Source organism: Gobio gobio, assembly GCF_949357685.1.
Source record: "Gobio gobio genome assembly, chromosome: 2".
Lineage (NCBI taxonomy): Eukaryota > Metazoa > Chordata > Actinopteri > Cypriniformes > Gobionidae > Gobio > Gobio gobio.
In genome coordinates this window covers 56,640,479-56,660,063 of record NC_137098.1, presented here as the reverse complement: position 1 = coordinate 56,660,063, position 19,585 = coordinate 56,640,479, and the positions used below count along the sequence as shown (strand labels likewise).

At 37.4% G+C, this 19,585-nt stretch overlaps 1 protein-coding gene across 1 annotated transcript; it reads right to left on the bottom strand.

The window, feature by feature from the left end:
• On the bottom strand, positions 1-18,641 carry arih1l (ariadne homolog, ubiquitin-conjugating enzyme E2 binding protein, 1 like). The gene is made up of 14 exons (XM_079802129.1): positions 18,216-18,641; positions 16,370-16,437; positions 13,920-14,064; positions 13,718-13,810; positions 13,572-13,627; positions 13,422-13,488; positions 10,200-10,306; positions 9,839-9,881; positions 9,661-9,732; positions 9,142-9,272; positions 9,004-9,061; positions 4,796-5,056; positions 4,456-4,568; positions 1-2,278 (listed from the first exon to the last, which is right to left on the bottom strand). The coding sequence occupies exons 1-14, from the start codon at positions 18,516-18,518 to the stop codon at positions 2,194-2,196; spliced, it is 1,602 nt and encodes a 533-aa protein (XP_079658255.1). The 5' UTR covers positions 18,519-18,641; the 3' UTR covers positions 1-2,193.
• Between the last annotated feature and the right edge of the window lie 944 nt (positions 18,642-19,585).

The following is a 19,585-nucleotide window of genomic DNA, read 5'->3' as shown; positions in this document are numbered from 1 at the left end:
GAATGAGATTTATTTAAATAGGACATTTTTTTTTATAAGAATGGTTATAACACAGGAAAGCCACCGTAGATGAACACTTCTCTAAATTAGAGACTGTTCATTTTTAATTCATATATTCACACTTTGGTGAAGAAATCTCACCTGTCAGCACAGGGAACATTTCTGTTCCTAATTTTTTTTTTCTCCCCCAATGAGGGTTTAATAAAACATGAGCACAAACTCCAGGTGCCAATCATGGAGTCCATAAAATGTGACATTAGATTTAGTGTAAGCTGCTGTAAACTTCCATACAAACCGAATTCAGATGCAAAAATGTTTGATGCACTGAGAATGAATAACATGCATTCAAACGGTGTGATGTAATGAGCTAAAGGAAGTACAAACAGTGACTTGCCGGTAAGCTCTTACAGAGTAAAAAATAAAAACAACAGGTGTCACATCTGCTCACGTTCTGTACTGAACTTGATGCCTCTTGCCATTTCTGACATTAGTGTAAACACAGCGCTCATATTTGTCCTATAAGTTTAACAGAAAAGGCCAACTTTTTGTTCTTAACAGCCAGGCTTGACTATGCAAGGCTTCAGTTATATCTACTCCACATAGTGCTTGATATTCAGTACCTGTAAGCCTCATAACCACTTGGCAGTCATGTAAAGAAATACAACAGTGCTTTCAATATACCATCAGCCTCCTCTCACACTACAAAAGGTGCATACATTTAAAAAAAGAAAATGAACAGAAAAACAGGTAAAAGCATTTGAGACTTTAGTTGTTAGTGAGTGAATGTCACTCAAGTTTTCTCTCATGGAACATCTGGTAGTGTGTGTGTTCGATATAACAGCTGTTTTAAAAGAGATGCATGTTCAGCCAAACATCAACTAAGACGAGATGGTTCATAAAAAGGTATGAGTGGATGTTACAGTCGATCGTAGCTCAAACCAAACATCTAAAATGTTCACTTCCAGAACTGCATTTAACAATGAGAGCAATTTGTTGAATCTCATGTAAACGGTCAAGAATATTTCTGGGTCATATTTCACCACAAAAACAATTGAGACATTACATTTTGAATAAAGAATTTTTTTTGGCGAATATTAAATAATATTTGTTGCACTGACATTTTCATGACAATTCAACCTCAAATTTGCATTATAATGTATAAACCCCTCAATTTTTATAAAGAAAATAAAATATTTTAGGAGAATATTAGAAGATCTGATTTTTGATATTTTAAAAATAATTATTACTGTAATACCTAAACTAAGGAGTTGTTTTGCATTTAGGTAATGAGAATTTGATGTTTAATTTTCATGAATTTAATGGAGCATAATTGTTATAATGTAAAAAAATAAATCCTACTGGTTCTAAAATTAGGCAATATTTTCTTTATGCAAAATTATGATTTTTTTTCCCTTTTGATTTCAGGGTTAAATATGACCCAGATATTTCTGTGTGAGATTCACCCAATTCTATCTTTTTATCCATTGTATATATGCATGTAATTAAGGCTACAGTTACCCTGCTGTTACTATGCCTCCGATTTGGGTGTGCAACTTTCTGGAAAATTATTAACCTCCAGAAGAAAAACAAAAAACGAGGCACGTGGCCTCTTCTCATGTTGTTTAAACACATTCTTGAATATCTGTAAAGAATAAATATCTTTCAAAAAACAAACAATCAAAAAAAAAAAAAGATGCATCCCACTCCATGTTCCATGCAAGTGTGCTATTTACAGCATGAAATACACACACTTCCGCCCCAAAACACAAAGCCACCCAGCCAAGCATTCCCAAAACACAAACACACTCCGCATGGCTCAGACCTGTAAAGCTATGCTTAAGACAAGCTAATCCGAACTATAAAAACAACTTCAGACAAAAAGCACTTAAAAAATAAAAACGGACTACTGGAGAATCTCCACGGAAAGCATGGAGAATGGAATACATTTCCGTGCCGTGTCGACAATCAACTCTTACAGACTGCAATACTGACGTAGGAGTTTTATTTCAATATTCTACCTTTTCAGTAAAATTAACTTAAACTCTAAATAATGAGAAAAATCCAGATGCCACATAAAAAGGATGCAACATGGAGAGGGGCTGCGGTGATGGCCGACACCAAAGCTGTGACTGGAGACCGCAGCACTTCGCTGCTTTTATATGCTCCAATATGCTTGTGATGCAGCAGTTTTGCTCAGTCTTCAATGTACTCCCACAAGTCTTTCTCATAGCCCTCATGAACGTGCTGTAGCAGCACTCGTCGCCGACTCTCACAGTATCTACACGGGAGGAGAAATGCAGAAAAGTCCTTAAATATGAGAAGCTCTTAACACATTTTTGATAGGAATGTTATCGGAATAATGTCCCCTATTTGTGATTGCGTTATAATATTTGGATTTGTAGTGGAAATCATTACAGTGCAGACTAGGGATGTCTAGTAGTCGGTACCAATACCATCAAAATTTTACAGTACTCAGTACCAATTTCGGTACCACAGCTACATTTTTTTAATTAACTATTTTAAAAAAACTATTAAATGTATTACGTTTATTATTTATGATGATAATCATAAGTAAATAATAAACATTTAAAGGCTGTATGCTGTTTAAAAGTAAACATTGTTTATAAAAAAAGATCAAGTGAAAAATAAATCAACCATCTAGGCATAATTATTATTATTATTAGTAGAGACGTATTATTATTATTATTATTATTATTACATAGAGACGTAGCTAAATCTACTGTAGGCTACAACAGTAGCATAATATACTGCCAATTTAAAAAAAACAAAAAAAATGTTTTTAAACCAAACTTTTATTTTGACGGGTTGCCGTGAAGACCTTTGAGTGTCTGTGTTCATGATATGACAGTTTTCTCAAATGACCTCATGAAGTGACGGTTTATGCGTTCGTGTCTTCATATAGTGACACACGGCAGAGATTACAAAGACAGCGAGTGTCACACACGCACGTGTGTGTGTGTGTGTGTGTGTGTGCGGGCGCCCGTCATTCACACATAGAGATAGAACATGCAGGAGTAATATTTAAATAGTATTTTGCAGTTTATTATTGACAGACACTAGTATATATCTGGCTACAGTCTGGAGCCCTGCGCTTAGATAAAAGAGGAAGCGACTGAACGCAGCTGCGGGTACCAAATATACTCGGGAGTCGGTACTACAGAAGGGCTGGTATCGTCACATTTTTATAATTTCAGTTGCGACTTGGTACCGAAGTACCGGTACTTGTGACATCCCTAGTGCAGACTGTTTTCTATAAGGACATTTCATTGGAGAATACGGAGTCATTGAATAAAATATTTTCAGTGACAAGAGACAATAGGGCAAAAATATAAATAGTGTTGTGTTCTCAAACAGATTGTGCACATGTCAGAGATCAACCAACATCTCATGTAATGCATTGTAACAGATGTTGGAGGCAACAAGTACAGATGTGTTTGCATTACATAAAATCTGTTTTGAGAGTTATTTTGAGGTCATTGTCTTCCACTTTCTGCACATCACAATGCAAAAAAAGATTGATCTTTGATTGTATAAAATACAATAAGAACTATTTTTTATATAGCTGTCAATTTATTTAAACAATATTTTAATTATTTTAATATCTATCTATCTATACACACACACACACACACACACACACACACACACACACACACACACACACACACACACACACACACACACACACACACACACACACACACACACACACACACACACACACACACACACACACACACACACACACACACACACACACACACACACACACACACACACACACACACACACACACACACACACACACACACACACACACACACAGAGATTTCAATACTGCTACATGATTAGAATTGGTAGTCATTTCAAATAAATGGCAATTTATAATGAGAATTTTCAACCCACTGTCTCCAGAAATCACCTGTAGAATTTTCATTTCAGTGCATCACTAGTGTGTACATTTCATAACATTCACTGTGCAACAAGTCTCCAAATCATCATGTGTCCATGCATTATTAACTGATACCCTACCCTCTGCAGCAAATTTCAAATCTATTTTCCATCCCACAAATTCAAACTTGAGCTTTACATTTTTGCCTGCAATACAAAAAAGAATCAATGGCGTTTTGCCATCAATGGCATCAAACCTGCCCAATGTGTTAGATTAAAGAAACGGTGCTTTTTTTCACCGCTTCATGGAGGAGAATATATATGAATATATATATATATAAAAAGAGACAAAAGCACATAACAAAATTACTAAAACTAAAACTAAATCTGAAAATATAGAAATAAAAGCTAGTTAAAATATTAAATAATATAATATAAATAATACTAAAATACAAGCAGCAGTCAACAATACAATAATGTCATGCATTTACAAAACAAAACAAACACGAGACACAATATTGTGCATTTGGAAAAATGTCTCACCTATACTTATCCTGAACTTTCTGTTTGATATCTTGCAACGAATCCTGGGAGATATCTCGCTCTAGATAACCCGAAAGCACCTCTGTAGCGTTCTCCAAATCCGCCTGATTGTTCTTTTAAACAAAAAAAAAAAAAACCCAAGTAGTTAGACATTGGTATGTTGATTTCTATGAAGTGTAAGCAATGCGATGCTATTAAAATATAGTCTGAATGTTAATCCCATCAATGGCAGAAAGGTTGAGTGTTCGGGAAGCCTGTCTGAAAAATCATATTTTTGCATCTATTAAAAAGTCTACCACATGGTTTGTGAAATTCAAATGAAACACCATTTCCTTCTCACCTCAAAGATAATGGACTGGTTGTTCTTTTTGAGGTAGAAGGCGAAGACGTAGGTGAACATAAGCGTGGACCGACACTGGCACAGCACATCCACAGCCTTCTTCAGGAACTGCACCTCGATCCACGACATGTTGTGTTGCTGCATCTCCTCCATCTTCTGCTTCACCTGCGCGTACAACTTGTGCTCGAAGCGCAGACTCTGCATGTGGTTCATGTAGCGGTTGCAGTAGAAGAGGTAGCGCTGCAGGGCTGCACGGGAACGCTGCAAAATGGATACAAATACACTCATTCCAAAAGAAAACGAGTTATAGGTTATATGGATTATAGGAGTTATATGGATCACTCTGAACAGAGATCGAACAAGCATATAGACCTCACCACCACAAAATAAGTAGGGACAGATGGAACTGCAACAGTCACGCAAAAATCACTAAGCAACAATAGAGAGTGTGGCGTAATGGATCATTTAATAATTTAACAAAAATAAAAAAGTCATTAAAAAAAAGAAAAGAAAATGGTTGCTTTTGGCATTAAATTATAGACGGATTAGAGAGGCATGATTCTAGATAAATTGAGAATCGCGATTTTTTTGTTTTGTTTAAAATTGTGATCGTGATTCTCCCACGATTCTGAAGAAAAAAAAAACTAAATAACAATTTACTAGAGGTTCTGACAAAATGTTAATTGCTTCAGTTCAGTCTATTTAAAAAATACATTAATTTGAACGAAATAATTAACGTCTCATTCATAACGACTTGTTTCTTAATTGGTTGAATCAACGTTTGTGAATGAATCTCTTGAATGAATGAGTCAATGACAAACACTTTTTTTAAACAGTCTCTTGTCGTAATAAGCGATACAATACATACAAGTGTCAAAACACTTTAAAAAAAGGTGATTTGCTCTACTTTGATCTCAATTTTCATACTCAAACTATACATTTTATCCCAGTACACATTTGTCCCCTGCTATCTAAATGTTTGTAACACATAAATAAGGAAACGTGTGGTTGAAAGACTGTGAAGCTGCTTATCTGTACATTTACATGGCAGCTGTTCTCTCCGGATCAGCAGCAGCACGAACACAGATTTGAATGTTGCGGTGCGATGATCGTACTTTAAAAGAGTAAACAAAGTCCCTAAAGTCTTTGGTTTAAAGCCTGTTTTACGTCACAAGTGTCAGCGGAGAGTGAGCAGCACCTGCCCATATCAATGAATGAGAGCATTCACATCGGAAGCGTGACGGCCGACTCTTTCATTTATTAACATGGGCAGCAGAAAAATACACATGACATGAAACAGCCATGGTAATAGACAAAGTGGAATCGTTGTCATTTAGAAACAAGATTGCGTGGGTGCAGAGTTCCCACTCTATCATGAACATCAGATTCAAGGACTTTTTAAAGCACCTTTTATTTTAAATCAAGCACAATAAATACGATAAAGGTGTGTTTGTTACTGCCAATATATCAAATACCTACTGTACCCGTGTCTATCATTACTGCAGTAACGCCAAGGCATATACTGACAACTAAACTAAAATTTCCAATGAGGAAAGAGGCTGGTGTACAAGAGCGAGCGAGTTTTAACAAGAGATGCAGTTTGCAGCTCTCTTATGCCTGATTTTAACATTTATTTCACACTAGATTTCTTTTTTTAAATCATTACTTAATTAAAACATCAAAATATAGAGATAATATTGTATACATGACTTTTCCAATTAAAGGTGAACTATGTAGGATTTTTGCAGTAAAATATCCAGAAACCACTAGGTCAGTGTTATATATTTTGTTCAGTTGAGTACTTAGAATATCCCAAATGTTTCCAACTATTTGTAAACCAAGGAACCGGGACGTGTGAGCTATGCGTTTGAGGGAGTCGCCTGTCGATTGCGTCATATCTGCGTCACCCTCGGTTTCCGGTTTTATTTAGCAGAAACGCTGTACTCTCACTGCAGTGTGAACAAGTGTCATAGCAGCCGCAGAGCGAACGTCATAACTTCCTTTTCAACACACTCAGATATATCTAATACGATAAACAGAGCTGCGTTACCTCATTCTCATGACTGGAAAAGAGGAAGTGGCGCCGGCAACCGTGTCATAATAAAAGTCCCGCCGGCGACTATGCCATAATAACAGTCCCGCTCTTCAATCGCTCCTGCGGCCTTGCTCAGCTCCACAACACTCGGTCCTGCTCTGCTTCATACTACAGTAATGTTAATAATCGCATCCATGAACATGATTTCTGCCCGAGTCCTATCCTGACTCTTTTCCACCGGCTGTGAGGTGAAGACCTCATGTCCCAAGATTCTGCGCTCAAACGTGGCGTCATCAAACTACGCCTTTGTTTTGAACAGGCGACCTCTAGTGGACGGAAAAGTTACATAGTGTAGCTTTAAATGAAAAAAAAAAATGGACAAGTTAAAAGGTCCCGTTTTTCGTGTTTTTTTGAAGCTTTGATTGTGTTTACAGTGTGCAATATAACATGTGTTCATGTTTCATGTGTAAAAAAACACAGTATTTTTCACACAATTTACTTATCTGTATACTGCTGTTTTCACTGTCCTCAAAACGGCTCGAAGATTTCCCTGTTCTATGAAGTCCCTCCTTCAGAAATACGTAACGAGTTCTGATTTTGCCAGCGGTTCCCGTGTTGTGATTCGCAGCAGCTTAGCTCACGTTGCCCGTAAAGGTCACGCCTCTTACCATAACGGGGAGATGAACGCGCTCAAACTACAGCGTCCCTGAAGGCCAAACAAAGGTGATTTGACTCCGGGATGAAAATAACAGCGTCTGAACGACATGGCGACAAACGCAACCGAACCGAACCGAACGCAACACTTCCTCTTCTCCACGAGGGAGCAACAAGACCACGCCCCCTTTTTCGCATATTCTGGTGGGCGGAGGTTAGTCAACAAACTGCTCTACTGACGTCCTTAAAGCAGGATGTACAGGGATGTAGTCCAAACCAGCCGTTCGCTGTAGGCTTTGAAAGGGAACTTCTGTTAAATAAAATATCTCGCTTGGCATTGAACTTTGAGCTTTATAATTTTACAGGTATTATTTATGCTCTAACAGCAACATTACACACTAACTAAAGTTTGAAAAATGGGATCACGAAGAACAGGACCTTTAATTGTTAGACATTAAAAATATGCTAAATTATTTATTAAATCACCTGTACATTTACCTTTTTAAAAATCAATTTGAAGGCTTTTAAGACCTGCACATATATTATATTTAACAGATATAATTGCTGCCGTAATAACGCCTCAATTCAAATGTTTATGTGCTTTTCTTCTTTTTATTTTTTGAGCGGTGATGAAATATTGCTTTTGTAAATACTTGCCAGCATTTCAGAAAGGAAAGTCTAGACCTTTAAAATGCATCCAAATTATAGCAAAGCGCAATCATACGGTGCCCTCCAGTGGTCAAAAAGGATATAAAGTGAGTGTTCAAGATAACAAAACTTGGACATGTGGATTCGGACGGCAATTAAATCACAACACATCCTTGGTGTTTGTCTATAAACAGTAGATAATTCGGCCAGGAATTTTTATGCGGGTGGTGGGAGAAAAACACTGACATTCTGGATTCGGGCGGCAATAAAATCACTGACTAGCCCTTGTCAATGATGAAAATACCTTACGACCCCACGAGAAACAATTACCACCCGAATAGGGCTTTTGACAGTAGATGGCGCTTATGGAACAGCCCGTAATGCTGTTTTGTTCTGGCTTTGGCAGCGCATGAAGGCCAATTTTTGTAATAGCACCATGCTACTCTAACAAAATACAGTTCATGCTTAATTCAATCACTTTCAAGGACCTATGTTTGTTTTCAAGTACTTTCCAGGCCTTGAATTCATGTCTTTGCGTGGGAACCCTGTGGGTGTTTGAATCGAAATCGCGATCTTTTAACAATTAATCGTGCAGCTCTAATTCAGATACAATTAAAATGCCACATAACATTTACTTCTCTAATCTGTCACGTATTAACGACTACGGCAAATCAGCTACTCTCCCATAGTAGACGGTTGCTTTAGAATGTCACAAAGTAGAAGTTAAAGTCGCGCATTCGCCTCCATCAGCAGCTGTTGCTTAAAGTCCCTAATCATGCTTTCCTGCAACAGCTAATTTTAATCTACTGGGATTGATAAAGAATGACATCTGACTGCTGTATATTGGAGATGAATAAAATAATAAAAGTACCTCCTGAGCATCTCTGGCTGCCTTTGCATCATCTTCATTGTAGCGATTGCAGTTGTACCTATAATCAGTGTACATGTTTTTCAATGCATCACACTTTTATTAAAACATAAGCATTTATAAGAGGTGAAGTAGACTCACCAAGCGGAGCCATGGGGCTCCCAAGGGCCGAGACAAACCCAGCAGAACTCTGCTTTACAATTCTGGTTTCGACACACCATGTGATTACAGCCGCCATCTTTTTCAATGGTCACATGACATTTGGGACATTCCTAAGAAAAACGTGAATACCCAAATTAAATTAAAGGAATATTCTGGGTTAAATACAAATTGGGTTTATTGACATCTTTATTGAGCATTTGTGGCATGCTGCAGATTACAACCAAAAATAATCTTGCCTTGCTCTTTCTTTACATTATTTAAATAAATAATATGAATTGCCAGCAGCACAGTTTTCTAAGTAAAGCTTTTTTTACTCTTTTGCCCTGTGTATATGTTTTTTTTTTGTTATTGCCAGTCAAATAAATGTAAATGAATTTGTTAAACAAATAGTCAAAACCTGTTTAACAGAAAGATCATTTTCTTTTTGGACAAAGTACAGACTCAAAATAGTATGTGAACTCAATATGGTAAGAGTACACACATCAGCGGTCCTTGTACCTTGGTATTTGCTGCAATCCAGTTGGAGGTTTCACTGTCATCATCACACTTCTTTATCCACTTCCTCAACCACTTGAAGAGAAGAGTAGCAACATTATTTAAGAAAATAAAAACCTCTCAAGACAAATCTGATATAATATCAATAATGAAAATAATCCTAATATGAGTGCTAACATACCTTGCATTTAACAGGGTCATGCCAGTTCTCTCCACAATTGAAACTAGTTATTGAAAAAAGAAAATAAATTAAAGGGAGTAGTTCACCCAAAAATGAAAATCCTGTCATTATTAACTCACCCTCATGTTGTTTCAAAGCCATATGGTGTTATTTTTTATTACATATTAAAAATAACGACAGCATACAGCTGACGTTGAATCAATAATGACAGAAAAGGGTGTGCAGCAGAAAAAAATGTGTATACTAACACAATGAAATTTGATCACTTATTCGGTTATATTATTGCAGCATTGACACATAAAGCCACAGGGTGCTGCAAATCCACTGAAGCACTGCATTGCATTCTGCATCAGACTCTTACCAGAACTGTCTCCCACATTTGCAGCGAACTGGTTTGGCATCAGGATACTGAACTTTGACCACATGGTGGCAGTCAGGAGCCGGACACCATTTCAACAGTCTGTTACACTGTAGAAGAGCAGACAGTGAGTCGACCAGTGAGAGAGAATACAGAACAGTTCACTGCAGGTAGACAGTACTGCATGCATAGAGATGTCACATTCATGCCATTAGAAAGCTTACCTACAAATAAACCACATTTTTATAGATTCAGTTAGGGGTTTACCATCAGATCGGTTAATATTTCATCGCTGTCAGGCGGAAACCTTGTATCTCTGCATTTCGACATTTTAATTTTTTTCATTAATCATTACAATTGGTCACCCTTTGCGTCTGTGGGTTTTTGCAATTATTTAACCAATGAAACGTATTCAAAAGAGCTTGTGACTGAACCTCGTAACTCCATTGGATCCTCAAACTGTCAGTCAAACCTCTAGCCCCCCCACCTTTTTTAAATGAAGTGCCGCGCGCATTTTGGACCATTTTGTTTGCAATGCAACAGTAAATAAAGACCTGTTTGTTTGAATAAGTACAGTATTTACTTTAGCATTTAAATATTTAGTGCTTCTTGAGTTATGTATTTTAGGAGTGAAAAATATGGAAGTAAAATAATGTTTTTGAAACAAAAAAAAGCTTGTTGAATTGCACTACTTGGAAAAAATATGCATTGCAATAACCGTGCAGAAATAGGTCTACCTCAGATATAACGTTTGATCTGTACGTCAGCATCAGGGAATAACATTGTAATCTCATTCATGGTAGAGAAAGCGGCTTGCATGTACAAAAGTAATCGTGAAGACTTAAATGTAAACACAGCTTTTGTGTCTTTACCAGCTTTTTCATTAGGGGTGTAACAGTACAGGTATTTGTACCGAACCGTTTCGGTACAGGGCTTTCGGTTCGGTGCATGTGTGCATGGTTCCAGTCGCTTGTTTTAAGCGCGGAACATATTATAATTCGACTTCCCACACAAACATATTAAGTATTCTGTCCATTTTCTCACGAAATTCAAACAATAAATGCCATTTTGACGCTCTTTAATGTGACGTGACTGATCACTGTATAGGCTCAAGCGGCCGCGGCGCGTGTGAACGCGATCATCTCTTCCTAAAGAATTAACATGAACTAATAACTTAAGGTATGTTGAGGATACATTAACACTTACTGAAACGTATCATATGTCGTGTAATCACTCAATTGGTGTTTCAACCGCGGAAAGACGTCAATATTAAAACAGCTTGTAAACAATATCACGTAGCATCACATTTACCTCAGAAGTCATTCACAGTTATTCGCTCTATATTATATAATATATATATATATATATATATATATACACTCTATATTAGCCAATTAATTATATTCTACTGAACCTGTTAGTCAAGTCAAGTCAACTTTATTTATATAGCGCTTTTTACAATGCAGATTGTTTCAAAGCAGCTTCACAGTGTTAAACAGGAAAATAATGCAACAAAATAATTTTATATGGTTAATTTAGTTTACTAATTAGATTTATTTGGATATTTAGTGTCCCCAAATGAGTAAGCCAAGCCAATGTTAGTTAGACATTTTAGTAATGTTTTGTTTATTTAATGTATGTTTAAATAAATCTGTCATAAAAATGACAGTGACGGTGTATTAATGATTATATTTCAACAACGAAATGGAGAATTTTTTTTTTATAATTAGATTTAGAAGTTAATGCAAAAACTGCCTTATGTGAAGTTTACATACAATGTGTTATTTGAGTGTTGATTATTATATCTAAAAATAAATAGCAACTGAATTTAGGCTAATAGTTTGGGCTCTGTTGTTAACCTTTAATAGTATAGAAATGTGTAAGTAAGGGCTCGCTATATAGTTTACAGCATTATCTTTAAGAAACTTTTAGTTATAATTGAATTAATTTAAGGACAGACAAATTTTTTTCAGTAAGCCACTGTTTAATAAAAATAAATAAAAAGCAATTTTGTACATTTTGTACCGAACCCGTACCATGACTTCAAAACCAAGGTACGTACCGAACCATCAGTTTTGTGTACCGTTTCACCCCTATTTTCCATACATATATACATTATATAGAAATAGGCTATACTGGCTCTGATAATCATCTCAAATAGGCCCCACGTATCACTTGCTCCATTTCTGTAAAACCGTTCTTCAAAATCTCTACCCGTTGCACTGGTCTTCGTCAACAGCCGCTTGCGCCATCTGCTGGTGAGGTCGACTAACAGCAGATAGAGATTATGAATCGGTAATCTACTGCTATTCCTGCAGTTCCCGGATGTGAACTGTAGAATTTTCTGTCGAATTTGAACCACTGAATTTGTGGAAGTGAATTTGTAAATTGAAATAAAATTGACCGAAAATTGCCTGTCTAATATAGGCTGTATTTTTCAACAGAATTAATATTTTGGAAGTGAAATCTAAAATGTGAATATGGCTTATTGAATTTTTTAATAATGAAAATGTGTGGGAGATGTTTTAAATTGAAATATACAACCATGTTGAATTTCAGCCCATAAAATGCAAGCCCTAGAAAGCCCTAGAAACAATGCATTCAAATGCAAGCACGGTTAATGCAATGTATGTTTTTTTCAAGTAGTGCAACTCAAGAATTTGTTGTCGAGTCACAGCCAAAAGTGTCCTAAATAGCCTGTGTGAAGCACTTTATCTTTATTAACATGAGATTTTGGCCAAATGACAGAAAATATTGAGCACTCACATAGCTACAGTAAACTTTATAATCTGCAAATTGATGAAAACATAACGTGATGCATTTACTGCCTGCTAATGATAGACAAAACATGCATGTACGAAACTCAGAAATTTGCTGGTCAAAGTCCTTGCAATGTTAACAATATGACACATGCAAGTGTCTAAACGTATATAACGCCAGAATATCATCCCAGAGTTTAATTATAAAAAAAAAATTTAAAAAAAGTTTTCCATTTTCTAGAAAAGCAGCAGTCTTGGAAATGCAAGGTTTCGACCCCGACAGCGGCGAAATAGTTTATTGCTATTATAGTTTATTTATACTAGTTTGATAAGCATTGGACACACAAAGGTTGATTGTTTCTCAAATTAAAATGTAAATACTGATTTGATATTGGTATTAGTATTTGGCATCTCCATCCCAGATTACCCAGGGAGTTGCCATTCGCATTTCAGACACACAACTTACCTCTACAAAACTATTTGTGATTAAATGCTGATACTTCAATTTCACTTTAGAATCTGTGATCAGTCGCCTACCAAAAAAAAACAAACAAAAAAATATTGTAACAAATATTTTACCAATAAATAAATAGGCTAAATTCACAAAAGCACTCACATTACAGTGTTATCGTCAACCAAAATGTCACAGTTGTGAGCAGGACACGAGATGGTCTGGAAAAACAAAATTCCACACACAATTTTTTACAAAATTGTGGGATCTGATTACAACATCAGGTTACAATGAGCTGAACAGAAACCCACCTGTCCCATCCCTTCCTCAATGATTTTGGTAGTTAAATAGTCACCCCAGCACTGCACGCAGAACTTGTGTCCACACTCTAGACCTGTGAAATACTAGGAAAGGAAACACACATTCCTACCGAATAAGTCATCAAGTTGTGCAACCCGAGTCACTTCAATGGACTTCACAGTTTTGGTATCAGAGGCTCTAACTGACACTGACCGCGTTTGGATAGTTGAGATAGCAGATCTGGCAAGGCAAATCCTGACTGGAGGACCGTGTGCTCATTGGTCGTGTTTTGGCCTTTTTACTGGGGTTTACGACGTGGCACTCTGTAAACAACTTGTCCAGATTTCCATCAAAGTACCTGCACCATTTAAATGTTGAGAGGAAGAAAATGAGAACTCTTTCAAACAGCAAATAGATCAATTAAGAGTTACTATAACTAGGGATGCACTACCAAAATTTTTTGGCCAAAATGTTTTTTGAGGGCCAAAATCAGTGACTGAAACAGACGTTTAATTAGTGCTTCTCTGACGGTCTTGACTGTGTTGAACATCCGTTTCGTGCACAAATGTGGACACTAGATTTGGATTGACAGACAATAGCGGTGTCTCATTTCGAAAGACTGGGTCCTCCAGAGGTCGCATTCGAAGGCTGCATGCGTCATCAGGGCTGTCTCATTTCAGAAAAGTAAGTAGGACACTGAATGCGAACTTCAAATGCGCCCTTCTTTCACAGGAATTCGGAGTGTGCATGAGGTGTATCCTTCGCTGCCGCAGATAACCCACAATTCTTTGCGACGCCGGCAGATATACATGCAAGCGAAGATGTGGTGTTTAAATTTAAGTAGTTTCAAGCTTGTTTTTGTTTTTAAGCTGTATTACCTCAAATAGATAGTTGTGGTAAACAGGTTTACAAGCGTTTAGTGGTTTTTAAACGTTTAGAACAGTACTTTGCTGTCAAGGCAAGAAACATTTCATAGTCATTTTCAAGTTATAAATCATTTTCATTCATATAACTGGTGTGAGAGCGCAACGACGCTGTGAACGTGTTGGCATAGCAACGTGATACTTCCTGCCTGTGTGTCCTACGAAGGACACTCCGTATACCGCATCCTTCACAGAATGTGTCCTCCGGAGGACGCAGCCTTCGAGATTAAATGAAATGAGACACAGCTAATATAAATTTTTTTAAATCTAAAATCGTTTAGTCGGTTATGTTTTCTGTTGATGCTAAGAATGACTTCACTAAACATTTGTAGCACGCCTGTCATCCAAGAATCGCAAAAAATAAAAAGTTGATATTAAAAACTGCCTTATGTGCAATTTAAATGTCAGTTTTAGCCATTTTTAATAATTTAGGGATGCACCGAATATTCGGCCACCGAAAATTTTCGGCCGAAAATGCCCCAAAAGTGCATTTTCGGTTTTCGGCCGAAAGACTTTAATCACCGAAACAACATGGCCGAAATGTTGTGATGACGCAAACAGAAACCGCGACCTGCACGTGCTTGTCTGAAGCAACATGTCTGCGGTGTGGACGTGTTTCAGTATATCTGAGAAACACCCACGTCTGCTTCATGCACAAGCACTGACAGCGAGAGCTCAGAGCTGTTCATGTTCTCGATGAGAAGAGGACCAGACTTCACTGTGAAACCGAACGCAATCTTTAACAGTGGGCATGTTTTAAGCGCGGAACACACTTCAATCTGGCGGCAGCGCGCGCGCGTGAACACAATCATCTGTGAGCGCAATCGATCATCTCTTCCTAAAGAATAAACATGAATGAACATCTAAGGTGTGTTGAGGATACATTACAACTTACTGTCATGTGTATATATGTGGTGTAATCGCTCAATCAGTGTTTCAACGGCGGAAAGACCTCACTATAACTGCTGTAAACTAAACAGCCATGTAGCATCACATTTACCTCAGGCACCTCAGTGTCCACAGCTGTTAGTTCACTAGAGAAATCAACTCTTTCACTAAATATATGACCTATATTAGCCGTTATATTCATTATATTCTACTTAACCTGTTAATGATATCTTGATTATTTCATGTATGTTTAAATAAAATGACAGACACTGTGTATAAATGATTATATTTCAACAACGAATTGGATAAAAAACTATTTTATAATTAGATTTAGAAGTTATTGCAAAAACTGCCTTATGTGAAGTGTACATGTTTGTGTTATTTGTTGTTGATAACAAATTTAATTTTATTTTATACTGTGCATTGTTGCAATGTGCTAAATAAATATTGGCATAACTTGTAATTGATTTATTCTTTGAAACTTTAATATTAATGTATGAAATTGCAATGCCTTGACTTTAGTAAAGTTAGTACACAGTCATAGCCATAAATGCAATGGTACTAATATTTGGCATAATTTTCTTTCGGTGTTTCGGTTTTCGGCCTTGGTTTCCTCTTTTTCGGTTTCGGCCAAGAATTTTCATTTCGGTGCATCCCTAGAATAATTCATTGATAATTAATACATTTTTTATTCTCGATTTTCGGCCAAGTGCATCCTGAATTTTCAGTCTCAGCCCAGAATTTTCATTTCGGTGCATCCCTAATCATAATGTCATTTAACCAAGCTATGCACATTTATGACAAGGTTAAAATAAATAAATATAGTAAAATAAATTAAGTAAAATTACATGCCTCTCCATAAGCTTCTCTTTGTCCCAGTTGAAGTGACTAAGGAGTATTCTGGTTATCGTAGCCGGGTTCTGAAAAAGACAATTCAGTGTGATTCACAGGTGACAGACCTAGTTAAACCAAGTTTGATACGGTTATCTTTAATCTGGCTGCCTTTTTGCAACTTTCTGGGCTTCTGCAGAGGTTTTTCCTGTTGTGATTTCAAGATACCACCAACTTGGCAGTCTGGGCTTTTGAGGAAGAACTAATAACTTGATCTATCAAAGTTTAGAAAGATATTCAGAGTTTTGTAAGAGGAACTTAGTTACAAGAAACACAGATTTATCTGTACTTATTATTATTGATACATATTTTCAAGGGATGCACATATACATGCATTTTTTACTTTTGTTTGGAAACAACACCATGTTTTATGGAAGATTGTTTCCACCACGGAATAAAAAAATAACAAGAAAATAGCAAGAATGACCTTTTTTATTTTTTATTCAGTAGCAGAAACAAGCTTCCATAAAGTCTCACATGTGCAGGGATTATAAACAAATTATGTTTTCATTTCAGTTAGTTTTGAGAAGAAAAAAGAAACTGTGCTTTTTCATTTCGGTTTCAGAATTCTGAGGTTCATCTTATCGGCAACGCACATCAGCATCATTTTTCATATCGGGTTGATGCTAATAATTTAATTTTGAGCCGATTCCAATGACGTGGCAGTGTCAATAATCTTGCGAATCCCTAATATTTGTCCGGTTTTCCCTACACAGGGAAAGAATAAGCTGCAAAGAGAACTAAACTTTGTTTTTAAGTCAATCATCTGGCTACACAAGATTCGGTTTTACCCAGACATGACTGCTAAACAAATCTAAAGGCCAAGCTTAGGCCAATTTATCATTCAAATGCCAACCTGGGACCGAATGGGTGCCCATCTAAAACAATGCCACATTTTATTTTCACTATTGCACCATGAAGCCTTTAACAGCTCAACTTAGGGGTGATACAAGAAATCAAGAAGATTCTGCGATGTTTTGTCAGGTTGATCATAAATACTCCCAATACAACACTAATACTTATGGTTTGTTCATAAGCTATACAAATGAATAAGTATCTCAACATCAATATCCAATATTACATTAATTTGAATAACACATGCAGCTTTCTATTTGTGTAGGAAAGCCATTAAATCTCACGAGTTTTTCATATATTTCTCTAAACACTTACAAAAATACACAACAGTCACCAGTGGTTGTCATTCATCCATTCATTGTACATTTTCAATAAAGTTTTCTGATCTCCGCTAAAATTGCATGCTAGTATGCTTGATGAATGTTCAACAGATTTTGTTAACCCAAAAAAATCCTTTTAACGTGTATTTGTGTTTGTTTGGAGAACCAAACATGTTTCAAAAACAGCTGAAGTGACAGGGCTAAACTTTAGATGCTTCAAAACAACAACAACAACAACAACAACAACAACAACAACTCACATATAAACACAGTGATATTTGAGCCATAACAATTTTAATACGGCTTACGAAATACGATGCGTTTACGTAACGTTATGCATAAAAGCTGTCAAATAAAGTTTAGTCTGTAAACTGGGTCAAGCTAGCAGAACTAGCTAAATCTAGCTCATGAAAAATCACTTGAATTCCCCAGAACTAACACAAAAACACCAAAACGCAAACATATAAGAATGAATTCAACAGCACGGAGATAAAAAAACAAACGCTTAATTTCGCATCATTCGGCCTCTCGTATCAGTTAATCGCTAATGCTAATGCTAACAGCATCAGTCCTCCATATAAACAAACTTATAAACTCATAGAAAAATCACAATAAAACTGTTTGTTATATACCTGTATGACCTCGTTGACCTCCCTGATGCACTCCACCATGTGCTGGAGGATCTGCTCGGTGGTCAGCACCTCGAAGCGGTAGTCCTCGTCCTCCTGGCCGGGCCCCAGGCCGCCGCCGCCGGTGTCAACGCAATCGTCGGGCTCTCCTCCGGCCACGGCGGGGTCCAGCAGCTCCACCTCGCCCAGGTCCAGCGTATCATCCTCGGCCTCCTCCTCGCCGCTGTCCTCGCTGCACTCCTCCTCTTCCTCTTCCTCCTCCTCTTCATCATCAAACTCATAATTGTAACCCTCGTCCGAGTCCATGTCTCAGTGTTGTATGGGGTGAATATAATAAAGTGTCAGTGTGTGTGTGAGTGTGTATTGCTGTTTGACCTGCGCTTTCCTGAGTGACTGAGCGGATCCTTATTAGAGACCCGCAGCGTCACTGCTGCGTCATTCACGACGGTATGACCAAAACATAATGCATACTCCGATTCTGAATTGTAATTTCTGGAAAAACAGTCTTGAGTCAATTGATTATATTTTCTTTCAAACGTCCCATTGTCAAATAATTTATAAATAAAAAAATCCAGAAATCACAATGTATGATTTTTTAACTATTTATTTGTATGATACAGCTGCAAATAAGTATTTGAACACCTGAGAAAATCAATGTTAATATTTGGTACAGTAGCCTTTGTTTGCAATTACAGAGGTCAAACGTTTCCTGTAGTTTTTCACCAGGTTTGCACACACTGCGGGAGGGATTTTGGCCCACTCCTTCACACAGATCTTCTCTAGATCAGTCAGGTTTCTGGCCTGTCGCTGAGAAACACGGAATTTGAGCTCCCTCCAAAGATTCTCTATTGGGTTTAGGTCTGGAGACTGGCTAGGCCACGCCAGAACCTTGATATGCTTCTTACAGAGCCACTCCTTGGTTATCCTGGCTGTGTACTTCGGGTCATTGTTATGTTGGAAGACCCAGCCTCGACCCATCTTCAATGCTCTCACTGAGGGAAGGAGGTTGTTCCCCAAAATCTCGCAATACATCGCCCCGGTCATCCTCTCCTTAATACAGTGCAGTCGCCCAGTCCCATGTGCAGAAAAACACCCCCAAAGCATGATGCTACCCCCCCCCCCCCCCCCCATGCTTCACAGTAGGGATGGTGTTCTTGGGATGGTACTCATCATTCTTCTTCCTCCAAACAAGTTTAGTGGAATTATGACCAAAAAGTTCTATTTTGGTCTCATCTGACCACATGACTTTCTCCCATGACTCCTCTGGATCATCCAAATGGTCATTGGCAAACTTAAGACGGGCCTGGACATGTGCTGGTTTAAGCAGGGGAACCTTCCGTGCCATGCATGATTTCAAACCATGACGTCTTAGT